We start from the raw sequence: 21,424 nt of genomic DNA on the forward strand, positions 1-21,424 counted from the left end.
GTCTGATTTTTGTTAATTTCTTTTAAGAAATCAACAAAAATTGTCATGTGGATATAAGTAGGGTCCACATTTATTTCTAGTAAGGCACTGATGACTGCATTGTGTTCTGTGGTATCAAATGCTTTTTTAAAATCAATAAGGAAATGTAGAGGGATTCGGTATTCTCTGTGTTTTTCTGTTAGTTGTGAAATGACCTGGATATGATCTATTGTGGAGAAGCCTCTTCTCAATCCTGCCTACTCTCTGCTGGAGTTGTCTTGAGTGTGTTTTGGATTCTATTCTGTATTACTCTGTTCATGATTTTATATACGTGAGAGGGTAGACAGATTGGACGATAGTTTTTTGTCTTCCTTGTTCCCTTTTTTGAATAGAAGTATGGTTTTTGAGATCTTCCTCTGAAACCTTTCTTTCTTTGAAGTACAGTGGTATCTCGCTAATCCGAACTAATAAAAACAGTGCTCGTTCGGATTAGTGAATATCCCCCAAGAGGCAACAATAACTAGCGTTTAAGACAAAAATAATCAGATTCTAATGATACGTCAATTTAATTCTGTAAATAAATGAGGTAACTAATAGAAAAAAGCTACTGTACTGTAACATAAAAATTAAACGTGGCTGTACCAGCCTTGATGATCCACGTGAAGGACGCCCAAAAAGTGTATGTACTGTATTGTTGAGGATTCTGATTTAATAAAATTGCATAGTGCAGTACATAATTTAATTTGCGTAAAAAATATCACTTTCTTTCACAGAACACAAAAAAAAGTTTCTCAAAATAACACAAAAAGTTTTTTTTATTTCTTTGTAAAAAAAGTCACTGATTTTCTTTTGCTTCTTGGAAGCTAAACTTTTTTTGAATGCTTCTTCTCGGAGCTGCATTAGCAACAGAATTTTGTGGAATGGCGTATCATTCTGCTTAGCCCATTCTATACATATTGAAACTGTCAACTGCCTCTCCATGTTTTACTTTTTTTTCTTCGAGTTCTTCATCGTCATCATCGTCTTCTAATTCATTCTGCATTGTCATATTTATAATTTCAGCATCTGATTTGATTTCGAATTCACTTTCGGTTCTACCTGTAATCCATTCCGTAACATCTGTTTGTGAAATTTCAACATCTGGATTTATATTTTTAACCAAATCATGCACATTTTCCTATTTTTGTGTATCACCATAGTTATCTTGGTAAATTCTAGAAGGCGACAGTTTTTTCCATGACGCTCGAATTGCTTCAGGTTCGACAGCTTCCCAAGCAGCAGCAACTGAGAATGCTACATCCTTCAAATTTATGTTTTTTATTGATGTGGTAACGTCATAATTTTGGGAAATTACATTTAAAAGCAGGTCTTTACGATATTTTAATTTAATGGATTGTATTATGTTCTGATCCATTGGTTGCAACAATGGGGTACAGTTTGGAGGCAAAAACATAACTGTAAAATTTCCATCCTTATTAATCAATTCATCTGCCGGAGGATATCCAGGACAGTTATCCAATAATAAAAGTGCTTTCTGTTCCAAATTCTGGGATTTTAAATAAGTTTTAACAGATGGTATGAAATCATTGTGTTTGAAAAAAGTTGATATTCATCCATCCTTTACGTTGACTTCAGTACAAAACCGGAAGGCAGCAGTTCTTAAATGGTCTTGGGTTTCTTGATTTTCCAATCATAAGTAACTTTAATTTATGTTTTCCTGAGGCGTTTGCACAAGGCATTATCGTGACACGCTCTTTGTACATTTTTCGACTGGGTGCTGAGGCTTCATTTCTGTGAACTAGAGTTTTCTCTGGTAACAACCTCCAACAAAGACCACTTTTGTCCGCATTATAAATTTGATCATCGGTTAAATTTAATTCAAGAATTTTTTCTAAAAAAGCTTTTTGGAATGGTTCTACGGCAGAAAAGTCACTAGACAGTTTTTCCCCTGATATTGATAGATACTGAATACCGTGGTGTGTCTTAAATTTTTCTAGCCAATTATCACTTGCTTTGAATTTCTGATCCGGGTAAATTTGTGAATGGAAATGCTTAGCTTTCTGCTTTAAAATGTCTCCAGAGATGGAAGTATGATGATCTCTTTCTTGAAGAAACCGCATGTAAACAGCAGAATCAAGTAAAGAAAAATCACTTGTTTGTTTTCAGAGTTTGTCTCTTGCTTGGTCCTTCTTCTGTGGTTGAAACATAAGTTAAAATCCTATCTTTGTTTTTTTTTCTTTTATGTCACTGATTGTAGATTTGTCGACATTGTATTTAGTAGCAAGTTGTACGGCTGCTTCACCCTTTTCCAGACACTGAATTATTTTACACTTATCTGACAATGATAATGTTACGTGTTTTCTTTTGATAGGCTTCGACCCGGTAGCCATTTTAACAAAATAATTTTTTATTTTACTGTTTTTAATACCAAAATAAATTTTCGTGTTAAAAACAGTAAAATAAAAAATGAAGTTAATAAACAATAAAACTGTCATTTTTAAAATTTATCTGAAAAATAAAATCACTTACTAAAACAAACGACAATTCAGACAACGTTTCATTTCAATAACCAAAAAAAAACTGAGCATTATATACAACCAGGCTTTAGGCTAAGTCGTTGTTGTTGTTGAAGGAACGTAAAGATAAACAAACACTGCAATAGTGGTGACTAATCAGTTCATTAAGGACAGCAGTGATACATGCCGACAATACGTTACGTACTGTACAGTATAAAAAAGCAAACTTGAACACACAATAAATCAAAATAGGTCTACAGTATAACCGTACAATCGACAGTATGAAAAAAATACTGTACTGTAATAATAATAAAATAAATAATAACAGTTAAAATAATAATTATTAAATAAAAATAATAGTACATAAAATAATAATACGTAATAAATAAAACTTTTTTTTTCTTTCAAACCGCAGTTCAGACTAAAGAGGGTTCAGATTAGTGAGATACCACTGTACCACATGAATCTGGCAGCCAAGGCTTTGAAAATAATTGGTCCACCTTGTTGGATTTCTTCCCTTAACATGATCAAGTCCTGAGGCTTTACCTTTACTCATTTTCTTAAATGCATGTTCTATTTCTTCTGGAAGTACATCTGGTATATCGTTTGGTTTTGGAATGATAGGTTCTGAAACTTGGCACTTAGTCGCATAAAGATTTTGCACAATTTCTTCTATTCTTTTTCTATTAGTATGTTTTTCTCCATTTTGATCCTGTAAAGCAGATGGAATTGACTGTTTAAAATTTAAGTCTTTCTCTATTTTTTTCAGGCTGGTTTTTGCCTGCACTGCTTCTCTTAGTTTTTGTATTTTCACTCATTCCAGAAGCTTTGTAGTCTTCTGGAATGGGCGAAGAAATATACGAAATATACACAAACAGTAGTAAGATAGACTTAGAAATGAATCTAGAAAAAACAAAATGGATCAAAAACATCTACACAAGTGACAGTCACCTATATATTAATTACATCCCTATAGAACAAGGTGACTCCTACAATTACTTAGGACAAACAATAAAAATGAATAACGATTTATCTGAAGAACTAGCAAAAAGAAAGAAAGCTGCATGGCTATCATTCAACAGACTAAAATAAACACTTATTGATCCAAATCTTGACATCTCTGCGAAGGCAAAACTATTTAATAGTGACATTCTTCCATCACATGCGGATCAGAAACATGGAACATGACAAGAAAAGAAGAGACTCAGAATAACTCAGTATGCAATAGAACATAGGATTTGTAATATCAGCGCAATGTAACATGTTAGTAACACGGAACTAAGAAAGCGATCAGGCATAAAAGATGTGGTAACTGCAGTATATGAAAGCAAGATGAGATGGGCAGGTCACATAGTCAGACTCAGAGATAACAGATGGACATATAGAATACTCAACTGGCAACTAAGAATAAAGAGAAAACCAGGAAGACCACCTACAAGATGGGAAGATCCACTAGTGAAATCTATGGGTATAACATGGAAGAGAGAGGATCGAGATCATTGGAGGCATCTTTGTGACCTGCACTCATGGAGAAATCCTGAGTGAAACACAGGTCCATCAAGGTAATATGCCAGTCAGAGATATAGAAGCCCATTTTTCTTAGTAGGATGTAAAAGAAAAAAAAATCTTGGAGAGTTTTTTTTAATATCAGTCTCACACAAACAAATTGCAGAACCTGTATCATATTAGTGCTGTGAGCTAATGCTAAAGAAGAAAGAATCTAATGATATTAATATATTCTCAAATCTTTAGGGAATCAAGGACATTAAAGGAAGGCATACATCACCCACACTAGTTGTCGTACCTTCTCTTAAACTCAAGCACATTAATTGCATTCAACCACTTCAACAGGCTATGTGCTTATTGCTTTGTGAGAAAATTCATCTAGCACTCAGCCCTCACTTTAACCAAAACTTAACTTCCAGGGATGCCCTCCTGTCATCTTCCCACCTTCCGTATACTGAAAAAATTCATCATTTTATATTCTACTGCCCCTCCCCCTTTTTTTTTTATTTATTTATTATTTTCCCCCCTCCTAGCATTCTCTTTGACATTCCGGGTGATGTGTTCAAACTTACTGACAAAGAAACAAATGCTATAAGATTTATATGTAGATGTGGGTCATTTTATGACCAAGAATATCATCTTTTCCTTTTAGAGATTAGAATTCCAACTTCTATAAAAGTATGATATCACAATACCTTACGAGGACTATACAAATCCACTAAGGTGATTTAAGTGTCAAAAATATTGACATACCCAAACCAGTGTTTCTGCCATCTGTATCCAGTGTAGCACCATAAAGCACAAAAATGAAGCCGGAGTTTGTGAAAAGCTTCAACTATAAGCTAGCTACCAAGCATGCTAAAAAAAAAAGGGGGGGAGATAGGGTAGATAGAACACCTCATATTAGGAGGTAAAGAAATTTTTACCACCCAGTCTTGATAACGGGGAATAAAACACACATAGGGGAAATACCACAGCTTTTAATTTTTCAGGAAATGGCAACATATACTAGAATATTAATTAAAAACTTTAATCAGTAACTTCCTTGGCAATGTTACATTGCCATCTTCAGAGATCACAAAACAATGATATGTGCATGCAGGCACTAACACTAAGCAAATGAGGCTGCTGAAGTCGGTCCTGAAGGCCCCCCCCCCCCCCCCCCCCCCCCCCCCCCCCCCCCCCCCAGCAGGGTAAATTGGGTTGTCTTGGCCATTGGGGCTGATGTTCTTAGAATACAAGCTTCCCAAATTTATTGAGGTTTGGGAAGTTTTTCAGAGCTGAGGCTGATTCCAGAAATAATCTTTCATACTTGTACTTGCTGTGGCCTTCTATTTGTGCCTGCATGCACTTATCATTGTTTTGTGATTCCTGAAGATGGCATTGTAACATTGCCGAAACATAGGAAGGTACTGATTAAAGTTTTTAATTAATATTCTAGTGAACGTTGTAATTTTTTTTTGAAAAATTAAAAGCAGCGTATGACCAATGTATTACATTTTTGGAAATTATGGAGACAACTACCGTGTTTGAATTGAGGAATGTGTTTAGCGTTTGTCGCCCGTGCGGCCAGATCGCAAACACGTCGTAAACATATCTGAGCCAGATTGTCGGTCGAAGCGTGGCAGAATCAAGAGCCCTTTGCTCAAAGGTTTCCACGTAGAAGTTCGCGATTGGGGAGGGATAATGGTGAGCCCATGGCTGTACCTTCCTTTTGTAGGTAGAATTTGTTTTGCCACACGAAGTAACCGGACTTTAGTACGTGGGCAAAGAGGGCCGTAATGTCGGGCGGAAATTTGTTCTGTAGTAGGAGAATTGTGTCATTGATGGGGACATTAGTGAAAAGGGCAGAAACGTCAAAACTGACTAATAAGTCGTCTTTGTCGAGTGTTATGTTTTTGATTTTGTTTATAAAGTGTTGTGTGTTTTTTATGTAGGAGGGGGAATGACCTACCAACTCCTTGAGTGTTGCCGCTAATTTCTTGGCTAGGTGGTAATTGGGACTGTCTATTCCTTCCACCTATTGGTTGAAGGGGCAAATTTTGTTTGTGTATTTTCGGAACCCCATACATTCTGGGGGGGGGGGGGCAGGCATAGTGGGGTTTGAGTTTTTTAACTGTGTCTGGTGGCCAAGAAGTGACAGACTTTAGTAGTTTTTCTGTTTTGTCCTTTATCCTTTTTGTTGGGTTATAATTTACCATTTTATATGTGTTGTTATCGGCTACTAGTTGGTTCATTTGCAGTATGTATGTTGACCTGTCAAGGACAACAGTGGCACTGCCTTTATCCGCTTTCGTTATTATTATGTTTTGTTTGGCTTTTAATGATTTAATTGCTGCTAATTCTGTTTTAGTCAGGTTGTTCTGTATGGTTTTCTTGGTATTTAGGACATTACTGGTTTCTAGTCGTATTTTATCTGCTATGTTGTTAGGAAGGGATCTGATGCCTCTTTCAGTATGGTAGATAAAATCCAATTTGTTTACCTTTTTAGGTGCTATTGCATAGTTCAGTCCTTTATTCAGCAGCATGAGTTTGCCGTTGTTCAGGGTGTAGCTTGATAGGTTAATCACATGGTGCTTGCTTGTCGGTGGTTGGTTGCTCCTTGTCTCCCTTGTTTGTTGTTCATTATTGTTTCTCGGGGAGGAAGTCCTCTGATTGGGTGGATTCCTGTGATTGGCTGCCATATTTTGCCGTTGTTTCAACCTGTGGAATTTTTTCTTGAGTTTTTCTTTATTCTTTTCCAGGGTATGCTTGGCTGAATTGTCAGTAATTTTTTCAAGTGTTTGTAGAATGTCTGGATTAACATAGTTCGATAGTTCTGATTGTTATTTAGAAACCAGATTTTGTGTTGTAGCTAGGTTTTGGCGGGCTGTTTGGATCTGTTCTCTAAGCATTGCTTTTTCTGTGCGGTCATAGATACGGAGTGCCTTAGCGGACGTAAATTTCTTTTTTAGCCTGATGCAGATTGGAATGAGGTTATTGTCTCTGCATCTTTTTAAAAAGGCCAGCCGATTGATCAGGAGAGAAATACGAATCTTTAGCTTACCATAGCAATTGCAGCGCTTGTGGGTATCATTTCCATGGATGATCTGAATCCTTTCTTTTAGGCTTGCACGGTGATCGGAATGCATTTTTGGAAATTATGGAGACAACTACCGTGTTCAAACACGGTAGTTGTCTTCATAATTTCCAAAAATGCATTCCGATCACTGTGCAAGCCTAAAAGAAAGAACCAATGTATTAGTTTATTTACAAAAAAGGGGATATACCAGTTATGGTAAACCTCATAAAATGCACAATTTTTTTACAGGATTCCTATTAGAATGTTGTCTATATAGTATTCCAAGTGATGAGATGTGTTTAGATCTTAGACAGAGGAACAACTTCTGTAATGTAGGAATGCAGTCCTTTGGGGACACCTGTATAAGTATACAGTATTGTAACTGCCTTATAAAGATTCTGCATTCCAGATTCATTAGGGATGATGACATGTTCATCATTTTATTATTAGCATCCCGTTCTGTGATTCTGTTTTATCTATCACACGTATCCTGATCAACTGCCTCTTCCATTTTGTAAATGAGGCCCAAACTCTTTAAACAAGCTGTATTCCTTCTATAATCATTTTGTTTTTAAATTTTTTTCAGATTACATTTATAATCACATATAAATTGTATATAGATTTAAACATTTACCCCCCCCCCCCCACCTCGCATTGTAAAAGATGTGCTATTTTTTCTAATCGTTTTCTTGTACATAAGAAAGGATAAAAAAAAGATAGAAATGTTTAAGACAGAGGAAAGCATCTCATATCATAGTTTACCATCATACGATCAGTTGAAAGGTTCTTATGTTAAAAGCTGACAATAAAGAAAACATTTAAAGGGACCTTTAATATATGACTGCCCTGCCATTTTCAAATGTAACATGGTACCGGTACATTCTAATCTGTTTCTCACTGGGGTTTCAATCCCATCGCTAAGATACAAAGAATCTTTATAAGAGCTTTTCAGTTGAAGGTGAGGTAGCCTGTCTCTTACAATGATGGTAGTTTTTTCATCCCAGAAAACTTATAAGCCAGTTAGAACACACACAATGAATAGACATAAAAACACTCTGCTGTCAACTGTAATGGCCTTATTCTGAAACATCTCTAAAATTGATTTCACTAAATAAGAATCACTTAGTCAATAAAAATAAATAAAGTGATGGCAAGATGGCCCTCCAGACGCTCTTCTGCAGGGGAAAAAAATAAAATCTACTAAACTTAATAAATTACATAAGTATATTTCCTAAGCAGTAGACAGACACTGGCCATCCATGCTTTTCTAAATCAAATAAAAAGCATGAATGGAATCTGTAAACTTAGAAATTAAATATATTCAAAAGAATTCTTATGTGGTGTTTTGGATTCTTCCAAAATATTAATGATATGAAGGTCCTTCTGAAGAAACAAAACCTTCTGTTTATCTAAAGCCCAGTATGGATCCACCATGTGGCATTTGATTGTTATTTGTAAAAACTGGAATAGACCTGTCCATGCAGGAGTCCCCATCCTAGTGGGGACTCCTGCATGGTGAAATAGAAACCCAATTTCTATTTCTACTTATCCAATGTCTTCAATCCAGAACGTATACCAATGCTTGCACTTAGCAGCATTAAGCTGACATTCATTATCATTTGACCATAGAACTAGTTTGTCTAGATCAACTTACAAGGATTTTGTTTTGGTACTGGCCTTATCACTCCTCCCATCTGTGCATTGTCTGCAAATGATATGTGACTATCTCAACCAATCCCACTACAATCTGTATACAAGTTAAACAACAATGACCCAAATACAGAACTCTGTGGTATTCCAGCACGCACGCACGCACACACATGCACACACACACACACACACACTTTCTCTTAGACTCTGTCAGTCAGTCAATTATTCACTTATCCATGTCACAAGAATGTTTTGCATACCTAATTTCTTTGAGTTTATATAACAACCTCCAGTGTGGAATCCATCAAATGCTTGACAAAGTTTAAAAGTATTGTGATATAACCATTCCCAACTCTGCAGTCACTCTGTCTTTAATAAAGCTATGAACCACAAGGATTAATATGCTACTTACCCACCTCTTGATACTGTTCATAATTAGCCTTGCCATCGTCTTAACAAGTACTCCAGGCCTTCAGGTTGGTCAATAATTGGCTACATGAGTTCTGTCTCCACTACTGTATAATGGAGATTATCTTGTTTTCCTTTACTCATTAGGAACTGTGCTCATATTGAGACTCATGCTGAATAACCAAGTCAGAAGCACTGCTAATTCTTTTATGTTCTTTTGGTAGCCTCTGTTTTGACCAGTATCCTCCTTCTACCTATTTTTGTCTGATAGTCTCTGCAACATCATGAATTTCCACTCTCAGGAAATACATTTTCATTATTCACCCTCATCATAGAATCATCTCATATTTTATTTCTCCCACATATGAAATGGGAGACATAATGGATGTTGCTCGTTCAGCTGAACAATGGCCATGGAAATATCTGTGGAAGATACACTGTGCAGAAACTGATCTTCTGTGAGAAGGTGATTAAAGAGAGTCTGTAAACTGCTCCTTTCTGAATAACATAAAGAATTTTTAGGATGGTCTTGGAATACTGCTCCCAAGTATGGGGTGCAACACCAAGCAGTATTCCAATGTTGGTCAGACTAGGGATTAATAAAAAGAAAGTTTTTTTGAAGCTGTTGATGCATAGAAGTGATATGTGATTGTGTTAGAAAAGGTTTGGAGTAAGAGTGATCGTGAGAAATGAGGTTTGGTCTTTACAGTTGAGTGCTGAGCATTTTCACAATTAAGCAAATATCTGATATGTCACCATATCCTTTTCAATCCTTTCTGTTTTTTCATGTCCCCCCCATCCCCCCTTGTATTTAGTTTCCTTTCTTAGCTTTCCTAATTACCAAGTGATTTCATAGTATCTTCAACTCCCATGATGCTTTATGAATTACCTAAGGCATTATTTTTATGTCATTGCAATTCATCCTTCTGTTTTTTTATTTCTACAACTTTCACATTACCTATTCCTTCCACTGACATGACTACCAGATAGTATACTTCTTCTATTCATGCTCATTCTTGCTTGCATGCCTCTCTATGTGACATGTCAGATTGTTAGATCCTTCAGTAGAGATATTGCTGTCATTCAAAACCTTGCTATCTTCCTAATTTAACACATATTTCTGATGGTTTCCCTTTTCTCTCATAAAATATTCCCATTTGCTAATGAGTGCAATTTCACATTTGCAATGGTGCACAAAATTATCAGTATTCAAGTGAAACAAAGAATTACCTGCCTTCATTGTTATGTCACTACATATGTTATTCAGCCTTAGCACTTAATTAAAAACTTAGAAAGAAAAAAAATCAGTAAAAGATTTAAAAAAAAAGTTATCCACTTATAAATCCCTTATAAGCTTAAGTTCATGTGAATATGAATAAGAAATCAAGATAGTCCATAATTACTGTAGTCTTGATTTGCTCAAATCTGCAGTAACTTTAACACCCTACCTCTCCTATACAACCTTACTTTCCTGATATGTCTCCATCAAACATTTTTCTGTTTAATAAGTAAATTAAGATGGAAAGGTTGCCAACTTAATGTGGTTAATGTCATAAAAAATGGGAAAATAAAATCAGATAAATGATACCATCACATCAGTTGCGTTTTCCAGTTCTTTCCAAAGTTTGAGAACTGTATCGATAAGGCCATTTGTGACTTATCAATACAGTTATTATCGAAAATGTAAAAAAAAATTTTTTTTTAATTAAAAAATTTTTTTTTACATTTTTTAAAGGAATCAGTAAACATAGTATTGTATGAGAGTGCAAGTAATTAAATTAAGAAATACAGAAAACAAGATTTTTTATATTTTTTTCATCTCAATATTTTCTTGCCACACAATGCAATAATAATAATTTTTTTTTTTAAGTTAAGATATATCCAGTAATCACTCTTCTTTTCCTTAGATCCTGAGGAAAATGCTTTTCTTTCTCAAGAACCCAAATATCATTGGCCTACTGGTTATGCCTATCCTGGTCCTCCACCACCAATACCTCAATATAGACCACGAGGATTCTATCCTACTCAAGAGCCAATGCCGAATTCCATGCAGCCACCTTATCAGGCAGCATTTCCCAGTGGACCAAGAGGATTATTTCCACCTCCTCCTCCACCACCACCACCACATCATCAGGTTCCTTCTACTACTCAATTTCCAAGAGTGACGCCGCCACCACCACCACTTCAGCAGCAGCAACAACAACAGCAGCAGCAACAACAGCCCCAGCAGCAACAACAGCAGGCACAGCAGCAGCAGCAGCCTATGCCTATGATCGTTGATGATGATGTTCAAAGTGAACAACAAAAATTAGACCAGAAAGAGCAGAAGACTTTACTTCCAACACCAGGTTCTAATAGTAATCAGTTAAACCAGGAACAAAAATTTCCTCCATTTCCTGGTAATAACCAGTTGCAAAAGCAACCACTTTTTCCTACAAATGTTCCTTTGCAGAAGCAGCCTATGTTTCAAAATAATAATCAGTTCCAAAAACAACCTCTTCTTCCTAATTCTCAGTTTCAGCGACAATCACTAATTCCACCTCTTAATAGTCAAGAGCCAAAACATCCATTATTGCCAACACCTCCAGTTGGAAGTGCAGGTGGAAGTTCAGGTAGTGGTGCTCAACAGTCTGGTTTAATGACTGGAAGTTCAATTCCACCTGAAAAAGGATTTCCTCATCAGCAATCACAGCCAATGGATTCTGGTCCATTCATGCACTTGCCATTTAATGAAGAAGAAAATCAAGATCCTCATGGTCAAGTAAGTATTCAGGTATTTTGAATTCGGGCAGCAACAATATTATTTTAACCCTTTTTATATGCTATCAGATTCTCATGATATTTCTTTAAACGAAAATATTTTCAATAATGATGCTTTTAAATAAAATTCCTGCCAGAATGCCAAATGAATTTTATTTTATTGTGTTTATTATAATTTGAAATGGATGTAAATAATTAGGATGGCTATGCAACATTTAATATGTCAATTAAAATTTACCACAATAGGAATCATATTTGAGAGGGAGTCATAATACCTGAGAGAGATTTGGGACATTGTTCTACATAATTTTGCATCCGACTGTCAAAATGTTGTCTTGTTCTTTGTATGAGGACATTGAATTTGTATTAGTACAGTGCCATTACATGATCTTTACAAGTTAATCGGTTAAAGTCATTTGATTCGAAATGAATATTAGAATTGTCAAACTAAAGAAGAATGTAACTGGTAATTAATTTACGGAATTAACAACGCATATGAAGTATTTTAATTAAAGATAACTTTAATGAATCACTTCTATATTTCGGCAATGTCACATTGCCATCTTCAGGAACATAAAGATATGGTGGAATATCCTCAAAAAATATGACCTTACTTCCTGTTACAGACCATATAAAAAGTTGGCATCCCTTATCCGCTCTACCAAAGACCAACCACTTCCCCTAGACCTACCTGGTGTATACCAGGTCCCTTGCAGCTGCAAATTGTCCTACTTTGGCCAAACAGGCAGAACAACAAATATCAGGATTTCAGAACACCAAGACTACATCCGTTTTCACCAGTACAGCCGCTCTGGGTTGGCAGACCATGCCTTAGATACCCATCATAAAATTCGTTGGAAGAAAACAAAAATAATCCATCGCAGCAAGTTTAAATACGAAAGATTATTCAAAGAATCTTCAGCAGCTCTAAAAAAAACGTTCCTAACCTCAACAAATTTGGGTGCATGAAACTGCCCCAAATTTGGGAGACTTTCATTATGAGAACTTCAGCCCAACTGCCAAGACTACCAAATTAGCCCATAAGAGGGCACCATTAGGACTTTAGGAACAAAAGTAGTTTCTTACTTTCTTCCTCATTTGCTTTGTTAAGTTCCTTAGTGCACATACCATATCTTTATGTTCCTGAAGATGGCAATGTGACATTGCCGAAATATAGAAGTGATTCATTAAAGTTATCTTTAATTAAAATACTTCATATGCGTTGTTTATTCCGTAAATTAATTACCAGTTATGTCTAACCAACGTATAAGTCTTACTACTAGAATAAAGAAGAATGTGTCAATAGAAACAGTGATTTCTCTGAATTGTGTATGTGTGTTGTTTAAAAACATTTTGTCAAAAAATTTTCATTAAAAACAGTGAAGCAAATGATTTTTAAAAATTAATTCTCTTCCTTTTTTTCACTAGATGTATGTATACAAAAAAAAGTGAAATTAGATTCACTTATTTTTAGCATTTTTACTAGAATCAAGTGTGTGTGTGTGTGTTCAGGCTCCAGAAATACAGGTTAAATCTGCTAGCCAGAAAAGAAAAAAAAAAGTTTATTTGCCGAAGCTATTGCTCTACTTTATATCGATATTCTTGTATGTTATGTTAATAAAACAAAGTAATCCATTCAAAATTAAAGAATGTAATGTATATTCTCATATGCATTACATTAAATATACACAAATAGGCTTTCCTTTTTGGTAGGTTTAAAATGTACTCCATAACTGTTTGCATTTTTTGTTTATTGTTCACAATGAAGGTGAATTTTTATAAATTATCCATAACAAATAATTTAACAGTGAAGACAATTAAAAAAAATTACGAAAATCCGAATGTAAGGTAGCACTGATGTGAAGCCACTCACTTTTCACAATGCACTCAGGCAACACTTATCTTGTAAAAGACAAGTCTTTGCAAGATAATTGTATTTGTTAAATAACAGTATTATATAAAAAAAATCTGTTATGTACACTTTTCATGCATTTGATTACACTATGATGTGAGCTGTGAAGATAAGCTTATGACAATACTATGTTACAATTCGCACCTAATTAAGGGGTAAAGGTGTTGAATGAATACACTGTATAGATCTATGCAGTATTTAAATAGATTGTGCTAATTTTAATTTTTGTGTTTATAATGACCAGTTTATTTTGCTAATGAAATTATATTGTGAGAAAAGTACAAATATTATTTATAATTGATAGATTGTCTATTTACATATGTCATTGGTACTGTGATGTAAGATTAATATTGAACTAAATGAATACATTGATTTGATTAAAGATTTATTTATTGGAAATTATAGCTGCAGTTTAAATGCATATAATATGAAAAATTTGCATATTTTCTTGTACAGTTCAACTGTGCAAGATTTATTGTTTACAAGTAAAGCTCCATAATTATTACATGTAATGGGGACTCATTTTTATTGCTTCATGAAAGAAATCTAAACCAAACTTGTGTCGTGTAGTGGAGCATGTTTGTATAAGAGGAATGGCCTACATTTGAATGCATTTGGCATCAAGAGTCTTAAAAAATTAATTGATATAAGATTAACACAGAGTCAGAAAAACTGAATTCCGACGGGAGGAAATGTGAGAATCTGTGTGTAAGAGTAACAATGTTAGGTAACTGTGTTAATGATGGGAATGGTTATTATTATGGAAAAGATTATGAATAGAGAATAATTCTTTGTTCATCCGGTTCAGAGATATCAAGCATGTGTAAAGAGATGTTCATAAGTAAGGAAATAGATAAGAACAGAGATATGCAAGTTGCCGAACTGTGTCATGCAGACCATAGAGTATACAGAAGACTATGCAGGTAACATCTGTAGCTAGGAGTATCAGAAACAAAGTAGTGAGTTGTTGCCTTAGTTAATATATTGAGACCTTATATTGTATAGCATTTGGTGAGACTTGGATATCAGAAGCAGACATGCTAACTTATCAAGTGCAAAGGATACAGTATTTTAGGAAGTATTGATAGGAGAGGAGGGACATGCTGCTGATGATGTCGGATGACTTGAATCCAGTTAGAGTTGAGACCTATGACTGCAATACTAGTAAGTTTTACATGTGGAAGTGAGTTTGAAGTCCTCTGGTGTGAGGTGGAGTCTAACAAGATTGAATACATAGTGGAATGTTGTTACTGACCTGGTGGATTGGTAGTGAAGAAATGCATCAACAAATAAATACGATGGGCGTGAAAAGATTAATCATAAATGGTGGGGGAGGTGCTTTAATTATCCAAACATTGATTGGTAACTGTGTGAAATCTCATGAGAAGAATGAAACTGAATTTATTGAGCTGTTTTGAGATAACTTCCTCAAACAGCATGTGATGAAAGAAGCTCGTGGGCAAATAGTGCTAAATGTGATAATGGTGTCGGGGGGGGGGGGGGGGGGAGTTCAGTTAGACATAACTATTTTGCCTCCGATTGGGGACTGATCATGCGGTACTCACTTGGTAAGTGGCTAAGTTTATTAATGTTCCATGCAGAAAAGGTTATATGCTGAACTACAAAGCAGGACATTACCACCTGAGGAGTATGTTGGGTTCTGCACCATGGTATCAGTTGTTGAATGGAAAGGATATCAACAGTTCATGGGAACTGTTTAAAAAAATAATTAAATGATGCAATATCAGAATGTGTCCCTAGAATTCAAAGAATAAATAGAGTAGGAGTAAAATAGATGTGTAATCTAATAAAGTAAGAGATTTGTAAGGAAACGATAATGTGGAGGGGATACCGTGTGTCAGTTGTGATAATTATAAGCAGCAGGCCAGAAGAGTCGCAAGTGTTGTATGGAAAACAGTCTGAGTATGAAAAGAAACTGGCTCTGCAAGTTAAATACAGTCCCAAAGAATTTTATTGTTTATGCTGCAAGTAAAAGAAAGAATGAATTTCAAAGAACTCTGCTGAATGCAGATGATATGTGGGTGACTGATGCAGAAGTGGTTGTTCAACTAATGAGTATTTATTTTGCTAAAAGCTATCAACCTGGTTTATGCAACATTGAACTTATCGCTACTTCTTCACTGTATGAGGAAACTTGTGTATGATGAAGTCTAGAGCTGTTGCACAAACTGATTTTTTAATCAGTTTGTGCAACAGCTAAGAATTCTGCAGTAGGAACTCATTCGATATCAGCATGGATGCTAAAACAGTGTTCAGATGAACTGGCTGTTCCTTTAACTAGGCTATGTAATTTGAATCTCAGAACGGGGAAGATTCCACATATGTGGAAAGAATTTTTATGGTACTTGCATGCACAAGGGTGGTGCAAAGATCCAACTATCAACCAATCAATATCTCAGGAGTAGTGGTGGTTGAAGATTTTGGAAAAGTTGGTTAAGGCTCGTATTCAGAAATCGGCTAACAGAATTTGTGCTTTGCAAGAACAGCATGAGTTTACTAAGGGAAGGCCATGTTTTAGCAAGTTGCTCACATTCTATAATATACCACTGAGGGAATGGATAATACCATGATACTTTTGGATTTTGACAGGATAACTGCACATGGAAGACTTGCAGAAATTAGAGAATAGAGGATTGGATTATAAAATGTTAGCGTGGATAAGAGGAAGGCTACTGCATTATATATGAGGAGTGTGAATCTGCAAAATCAGTGTAACCAGTGTGTACCATATGCGCTCAGTTCTAAGCCCCCCCCCCCCGAAGGGAACCTTTTTCGGTGATATGTTCCAACACATCAAAATGAATTCAATAAAGTGATTAGTGATGGTGGTGTTATACCATTTTTGGAGAACATTTCCTCTCTGTGAGAAACATTCCAAGAAGAAAAAACTACCCTTCATATTATGTATATTTATCTGTGATATATTAAATTTAAACAATATTTTGTTTAGAAAGTTTCTCTAAATTTTTTTTTTTTTTTTTTTTTTTTTTTTTTTTTTTTTTTTTTTTTACATGGAACTTTTTTGTTTTAGCCTTCAGTAAGGTGGGTTGTAGTCCCATTGAGTAATGAAATTCATCCCCCACCTAACAACGAACATCCATCTCCTAACACTGGGATTGAAACCTACAGTTGGTGGGATAGCAAGTATGCTGTTTGTTTGGTCAGCCAGGCTGGCTTTTATGCTGTGCCAAATTGTATTCCTGGACTGCTATAAGCACACTCGACAGAGAAGCAAGTTTTGGACAAATTCCCATTAACAGACAAAGTGCTATAACAACTGAATCTGGCAACCCATTCCATTCACCTTCTGTCACCTCTCGACTAAGCGAAAAATCTAGTCCTCATGCCCCTGTTAATCACACTTTTACTCAATTTCCAGGGATGACCTCTTGTTCTGCCCCCCCTCTAGCCAAGTGCTGAAACTTGCATATTTTATTTAAGTTACTTGAAGGGTTTTAATGGATGAATTGGATAACTTAAGTAACTTAAGTTATCCAATTCATCCCTTTTCATCATCATCATCATCAAATTCCTGCTATGTACCCTCAAGGGGTGTACAGGATATGACAGTACTACATGAAAAAATTACATCATTACTAACTTCCTATCTACAATTTTCCTCCAAATCAGTCTGTTACTTGTCAAGACTCCAACATTATCAGATCTTATATTTCTATCGTCTAAGTTGTACCGTATCAATCCACCTATATCTTGGTCTTCCTCTGGGTCGTTTTCCTGCCAACCTGGCAGAGAACACTTGTTTTGCTAATCTTTCCTCTCCCATTCTATTTAAGTGACCATACCATCTGAGATTAGCTCTGCTAACGCATTCCTGGATGCTGACAATGTCAAGTTCTTTCCTAATATCCTCATTTTTAATATGATATTGCCATTGATGCCATCTGTTCACGCTTCTAATCTTTCTCAGGACTCTGATATCTGCGGTCTCTAGTCTTTGGTCAAGTGTTTTACTTCTGACCCAGCTCTCAGATCCATAAGTTAAAATTGGTTTGAACACAGTCTTGTATACAGCTAATTTAGTGTTCCGACTAATTTCTTTCTTATTCCATATGAATTTATTCATTTGACTTCCCACGATACCAGCTTTGCTGATTCTGTTGTCTATTTCTATATTTAGTTTACCATCTTCAGTAAAAATTGTGCCTAAGTAGCTGAAATGTTTTACTTGTTCCACAGGTTCTCCATTCACAACACAGTTGACATTTTCAATGATTCTGCCTATTTTCATTGTCTTTGTCTTTTTATTGCTGACCTTCATACCATATCTATTACAACAGCTACTCAATTTAGTCAGAGAATCTTGCAGACTTGTAGCGGATTTATTTAGAAGTATAACATCATCCGCATAAAGCAAAGAGCTGACATTAACATCTCCAATTTTGATATCAGGTTTAATACCACATTCCTTCATAATGTGATCCATATAGATAATGAATAACAGAGGGGATAATGTACATCCTTGTCTCACACCAGATTTAACATTAAACCATCTTCCTGTACTTCCTTCAATTCTAACTGCTGACTCACAACTCAAATAAAGACTAAGTATTGCTTGATATAATGCCCCATTGACACCATATAACTGCAGCATATTGAATAGCTTCTCTCTTGGCACCTTGTCATATGCCTTTTCCAAATCGACAAAACTTAAATACAGATCTTTGTTATATTCCCATGCTTTCTCGACTATTTGTCGTAAAGTGAAGATCTGATCCTGACAGCCTCTATTTGGCCTGAATCCAGCTTGTTCTTCACCAAGCTTTTCTTCCACAATTCTTCTCAACCGTTTCTCAAGTATACTTGCATAGATCTTGCCAGGAACACTCAGTAGGGAAATACCTCTGTAATTCTCACATTCAGTTTTATTTCCCTTTTTATATATGGGTACTATGAGAGCTCTACTCCAATCATCGGGAATTCGTCCCTCTGTCCAGGCTTTCTGAACTATGCAGTGCAGCCACTGTAAGACTCTTATACCACCATACTTCAGCATTTCTGGTCGAATATCATCTACTCCTGCTGCCTTTCCACATTTCAAGCCTTTGATGGCTTTTTCTACTTCAAGTATGGATATGTATTCCTGACTGCATGCCTGGTCAGTGTTTTTTATCACTGTGCTGTCATCACTGCTTGTTTCATTTAGCAGTTTTTCAAAGTAATTACTCCATACTTCAAGGATATCTTTTTCTCCTGTTTTCATTTCACCTTTATCATCTCTAATTCCTTTTACAGCACTCTTTCCTCCATTCCTAAGCTTCTTCAACAACCTCCAGAATATTTTGCCACCTTCTTGATATTTATTTTCTATATTCTTGCCAAAGTCCTCCCATGACTTTTGTTTAGCTAGTTTTACACACTGTTTAGCTTTCTTACATTTGTCTCTGTATTCTGTAAGAGTAAAAGCTGACTTATTTGCCAGGAACTTTTGATATGCTTTCTTCTTTTCCTTCACTGCCTCTTTAACTTCCTGTGTCCACCAGGGAGTTCTGATTTTTTTATCCTTGCACACAACCTCACCACATGCCTCTCTGGCAGAATCAATCAATGTTTCCTTCAGAGTTTGCCACTGAATCTCCAAGGTTTGATTCCTGTTCTCAAACTCTTTCATTTTCTTTTCAATAATATTTCTGTATTTTAGTCTACAGTTCACATCTGAGAGCTGCTCAACTTTTATTCGCTTTAAAACTTTCTTACATGTTATTCTTTTCAATATGAAATTCAATTTTATCCTGCTCAAGACTAAATAGTGATCACTTCCAATTTCAAATCCTCTGTACACTCTGGTGTCCTGCACCAGGGAGAAAACATCACTATCAACAATTACATAGTCAATGAGACTTTTCTTATTCCTTGCCTCTTCTCTCCCATGTCAATTTGTGCACATTTTTATGTTGAAACATGGTGTTAGTAATAACCAGTCCATGTCCTGAGCAGAAATCCAACAAATATTTGCTGTTATTATTAGCTTTGCTCTTTTCTCCAAATTTTCCCAAAATATTTTTGTATGTCTACTCTGCTATTTAGATCTCCAACAAGGACCAACTTTTCGTTTTTCATTGTGTAAGTTGCTTTTTCTAAAGCATCAAAAAATTCCTCCACTTCTTCCTTAGTAGACCCTTCTGTGGTATAATAGGCACAAATAAGTCTCAATGTCCAGTTCCCCATTCTCATATTTGCCCACATTACTCTACTTGAGACTGACTGCCATTCAAGAAGATTAGCCTCGTATTTTGTGTTGAATACTATGGCTACTCCTCCTTTTCCTTGATTTTTTGCCAGAATCCACATTTGTTCATCCCTTTTAAGTAACTTAAATTTTTCTATCATATCTCTTTTTAGCCCATCAAGCAACTTCAGCAATCCACAACCCATCTATCTTCATAGAGAACATTCCACCATCTTGTTTGCTTATCTCTGAATCCTCTCCACCACTTCCTCATCCCCAGAACACCAGGTCTGAGCACAGTAATCCAGTTGTGTAGACGTATCAAGGCCTTATAAAGAGGAATAAAAACTTGTCTCTACTTGTGTGTTCTTCTGTATCCAAGTAATTATATGAGCTACCTTAGTAATAGGAAATGGCTACTTCAACTATGTCTACCACCCTCTTATCCACATAACCAATGTTATATCCATCCACATTTGTTCTAATTTGCATATCAGAGTTCTATGTGGTATTCAATCAGATGCCTTTGCAAAATCCAGCAGAATCATCGTGTAGCCATTTCCCTTTATCCCACTCAGCCTGTTATAAAACGTTAGTAAATTACTAAGGCATGGTCAATCCTTCACAAAGCCATGTTGCCCCCTCATAGAGTATCATATTCTTATCCACCCATTCTTGAATATTTTTTTTGACAATTTTTCCAGTACTATTACCACTACTCTTGATATATTGATTGGTTTATAATTTGCTAATGTAGTTTTAGAACCTCCCTTATGCAAGAGAATTGTTTTGTCCTCTTTCCACTCCCTTGGAACTCTATCAGAGTTGAGACTTAAATTAAACAGTCTAATCAGAGACATTGGCAGTTTGTTTGCACATTCCTGCTAAATGCAATCTGATATCCCATCTAATCCAACAGCTTTATTTACATTAAGATTCTGCAATGTCCTAAGAATGTCCATTTCATCCATCCCTCTTCCCACATATGCCACAGCATTAACCTCACTTTAATGATATATCCTTGCAAACTGATTACTCAATAACTCAACTATTTTATCTGTTTCTGTCACCTCGTGAATGTGAAACGCAGGCCTTAGGTCCACAAATTCTACATTATTCCTTCTGTACAATCTGCATATTGATTTGTGTGCTATCAACACCCTCCTCATCATTTCACCTTTATCATACGTGGTAGGAGACTTACAGTTTTCACCTTTTTGCTCTTCATTTTTGCTTTGTACAACAATTCCTTCACATTCTCTCCCATCACTTCTCAGATCATTAGTGCCAACTGAGTCAATGTTGCCTTACCTTTTTGCATCTGGATGGAATGACTAATATCATATTAAAAGCAGATTAGAGAATAAAGCCCTAGAATATGTGTGCTATCAACACCCTCCTCATCATTTCACCTTTATCATACG

The 21,424-nt window shown here is 35.7% G+C and overlaps 1 protein-coding gene across 7 annotated transcripts in view; it reads left to right on the forward strand.

Annotated features, from left to right (window-relative positions):
- Positions 1–21,424, forward strand: part of LOC150101595 (uncharacterized) — a 427,246-nt gene that overhangs the window by 79,162 nt on the left and 326,660 nt on the right. For all 7 annotated transcript variants that reach the window (XR_016549078.1, XR_016549080.1, XR_016549079.1 and 4 more), the window contains one exon: positions 11,028–11,881. Coding sequence is in view for 4 of the 7 variants with exons in the window: in XM_090400964.1 (XP_090257090.1) it covers positions 11,028–11,881 (854 nt within the window). In the remaining 3 variants the exon portion in view is untranslated. The remainder of the gene's footprint in view (positions 1–11,027; positions 11,882–21,424) is intronic.

This window comes from Typopeltis vanoorti, chromosome 11, assembly GCF_054136105.1.
Source record: "Typopeltis vanoorti isolate ZY-2024b chromosome 11, IOZ_Tvanoo_1.0, whole genome shotgun sequence".
Taxonomy (NCBI): domain Eukaryota; kingdom Metazoa; phylum Arthropoda; class Arachnida; order Uropygi; family Thelyphonidae; genus Typopeltis; species Typopeltis vanoorti.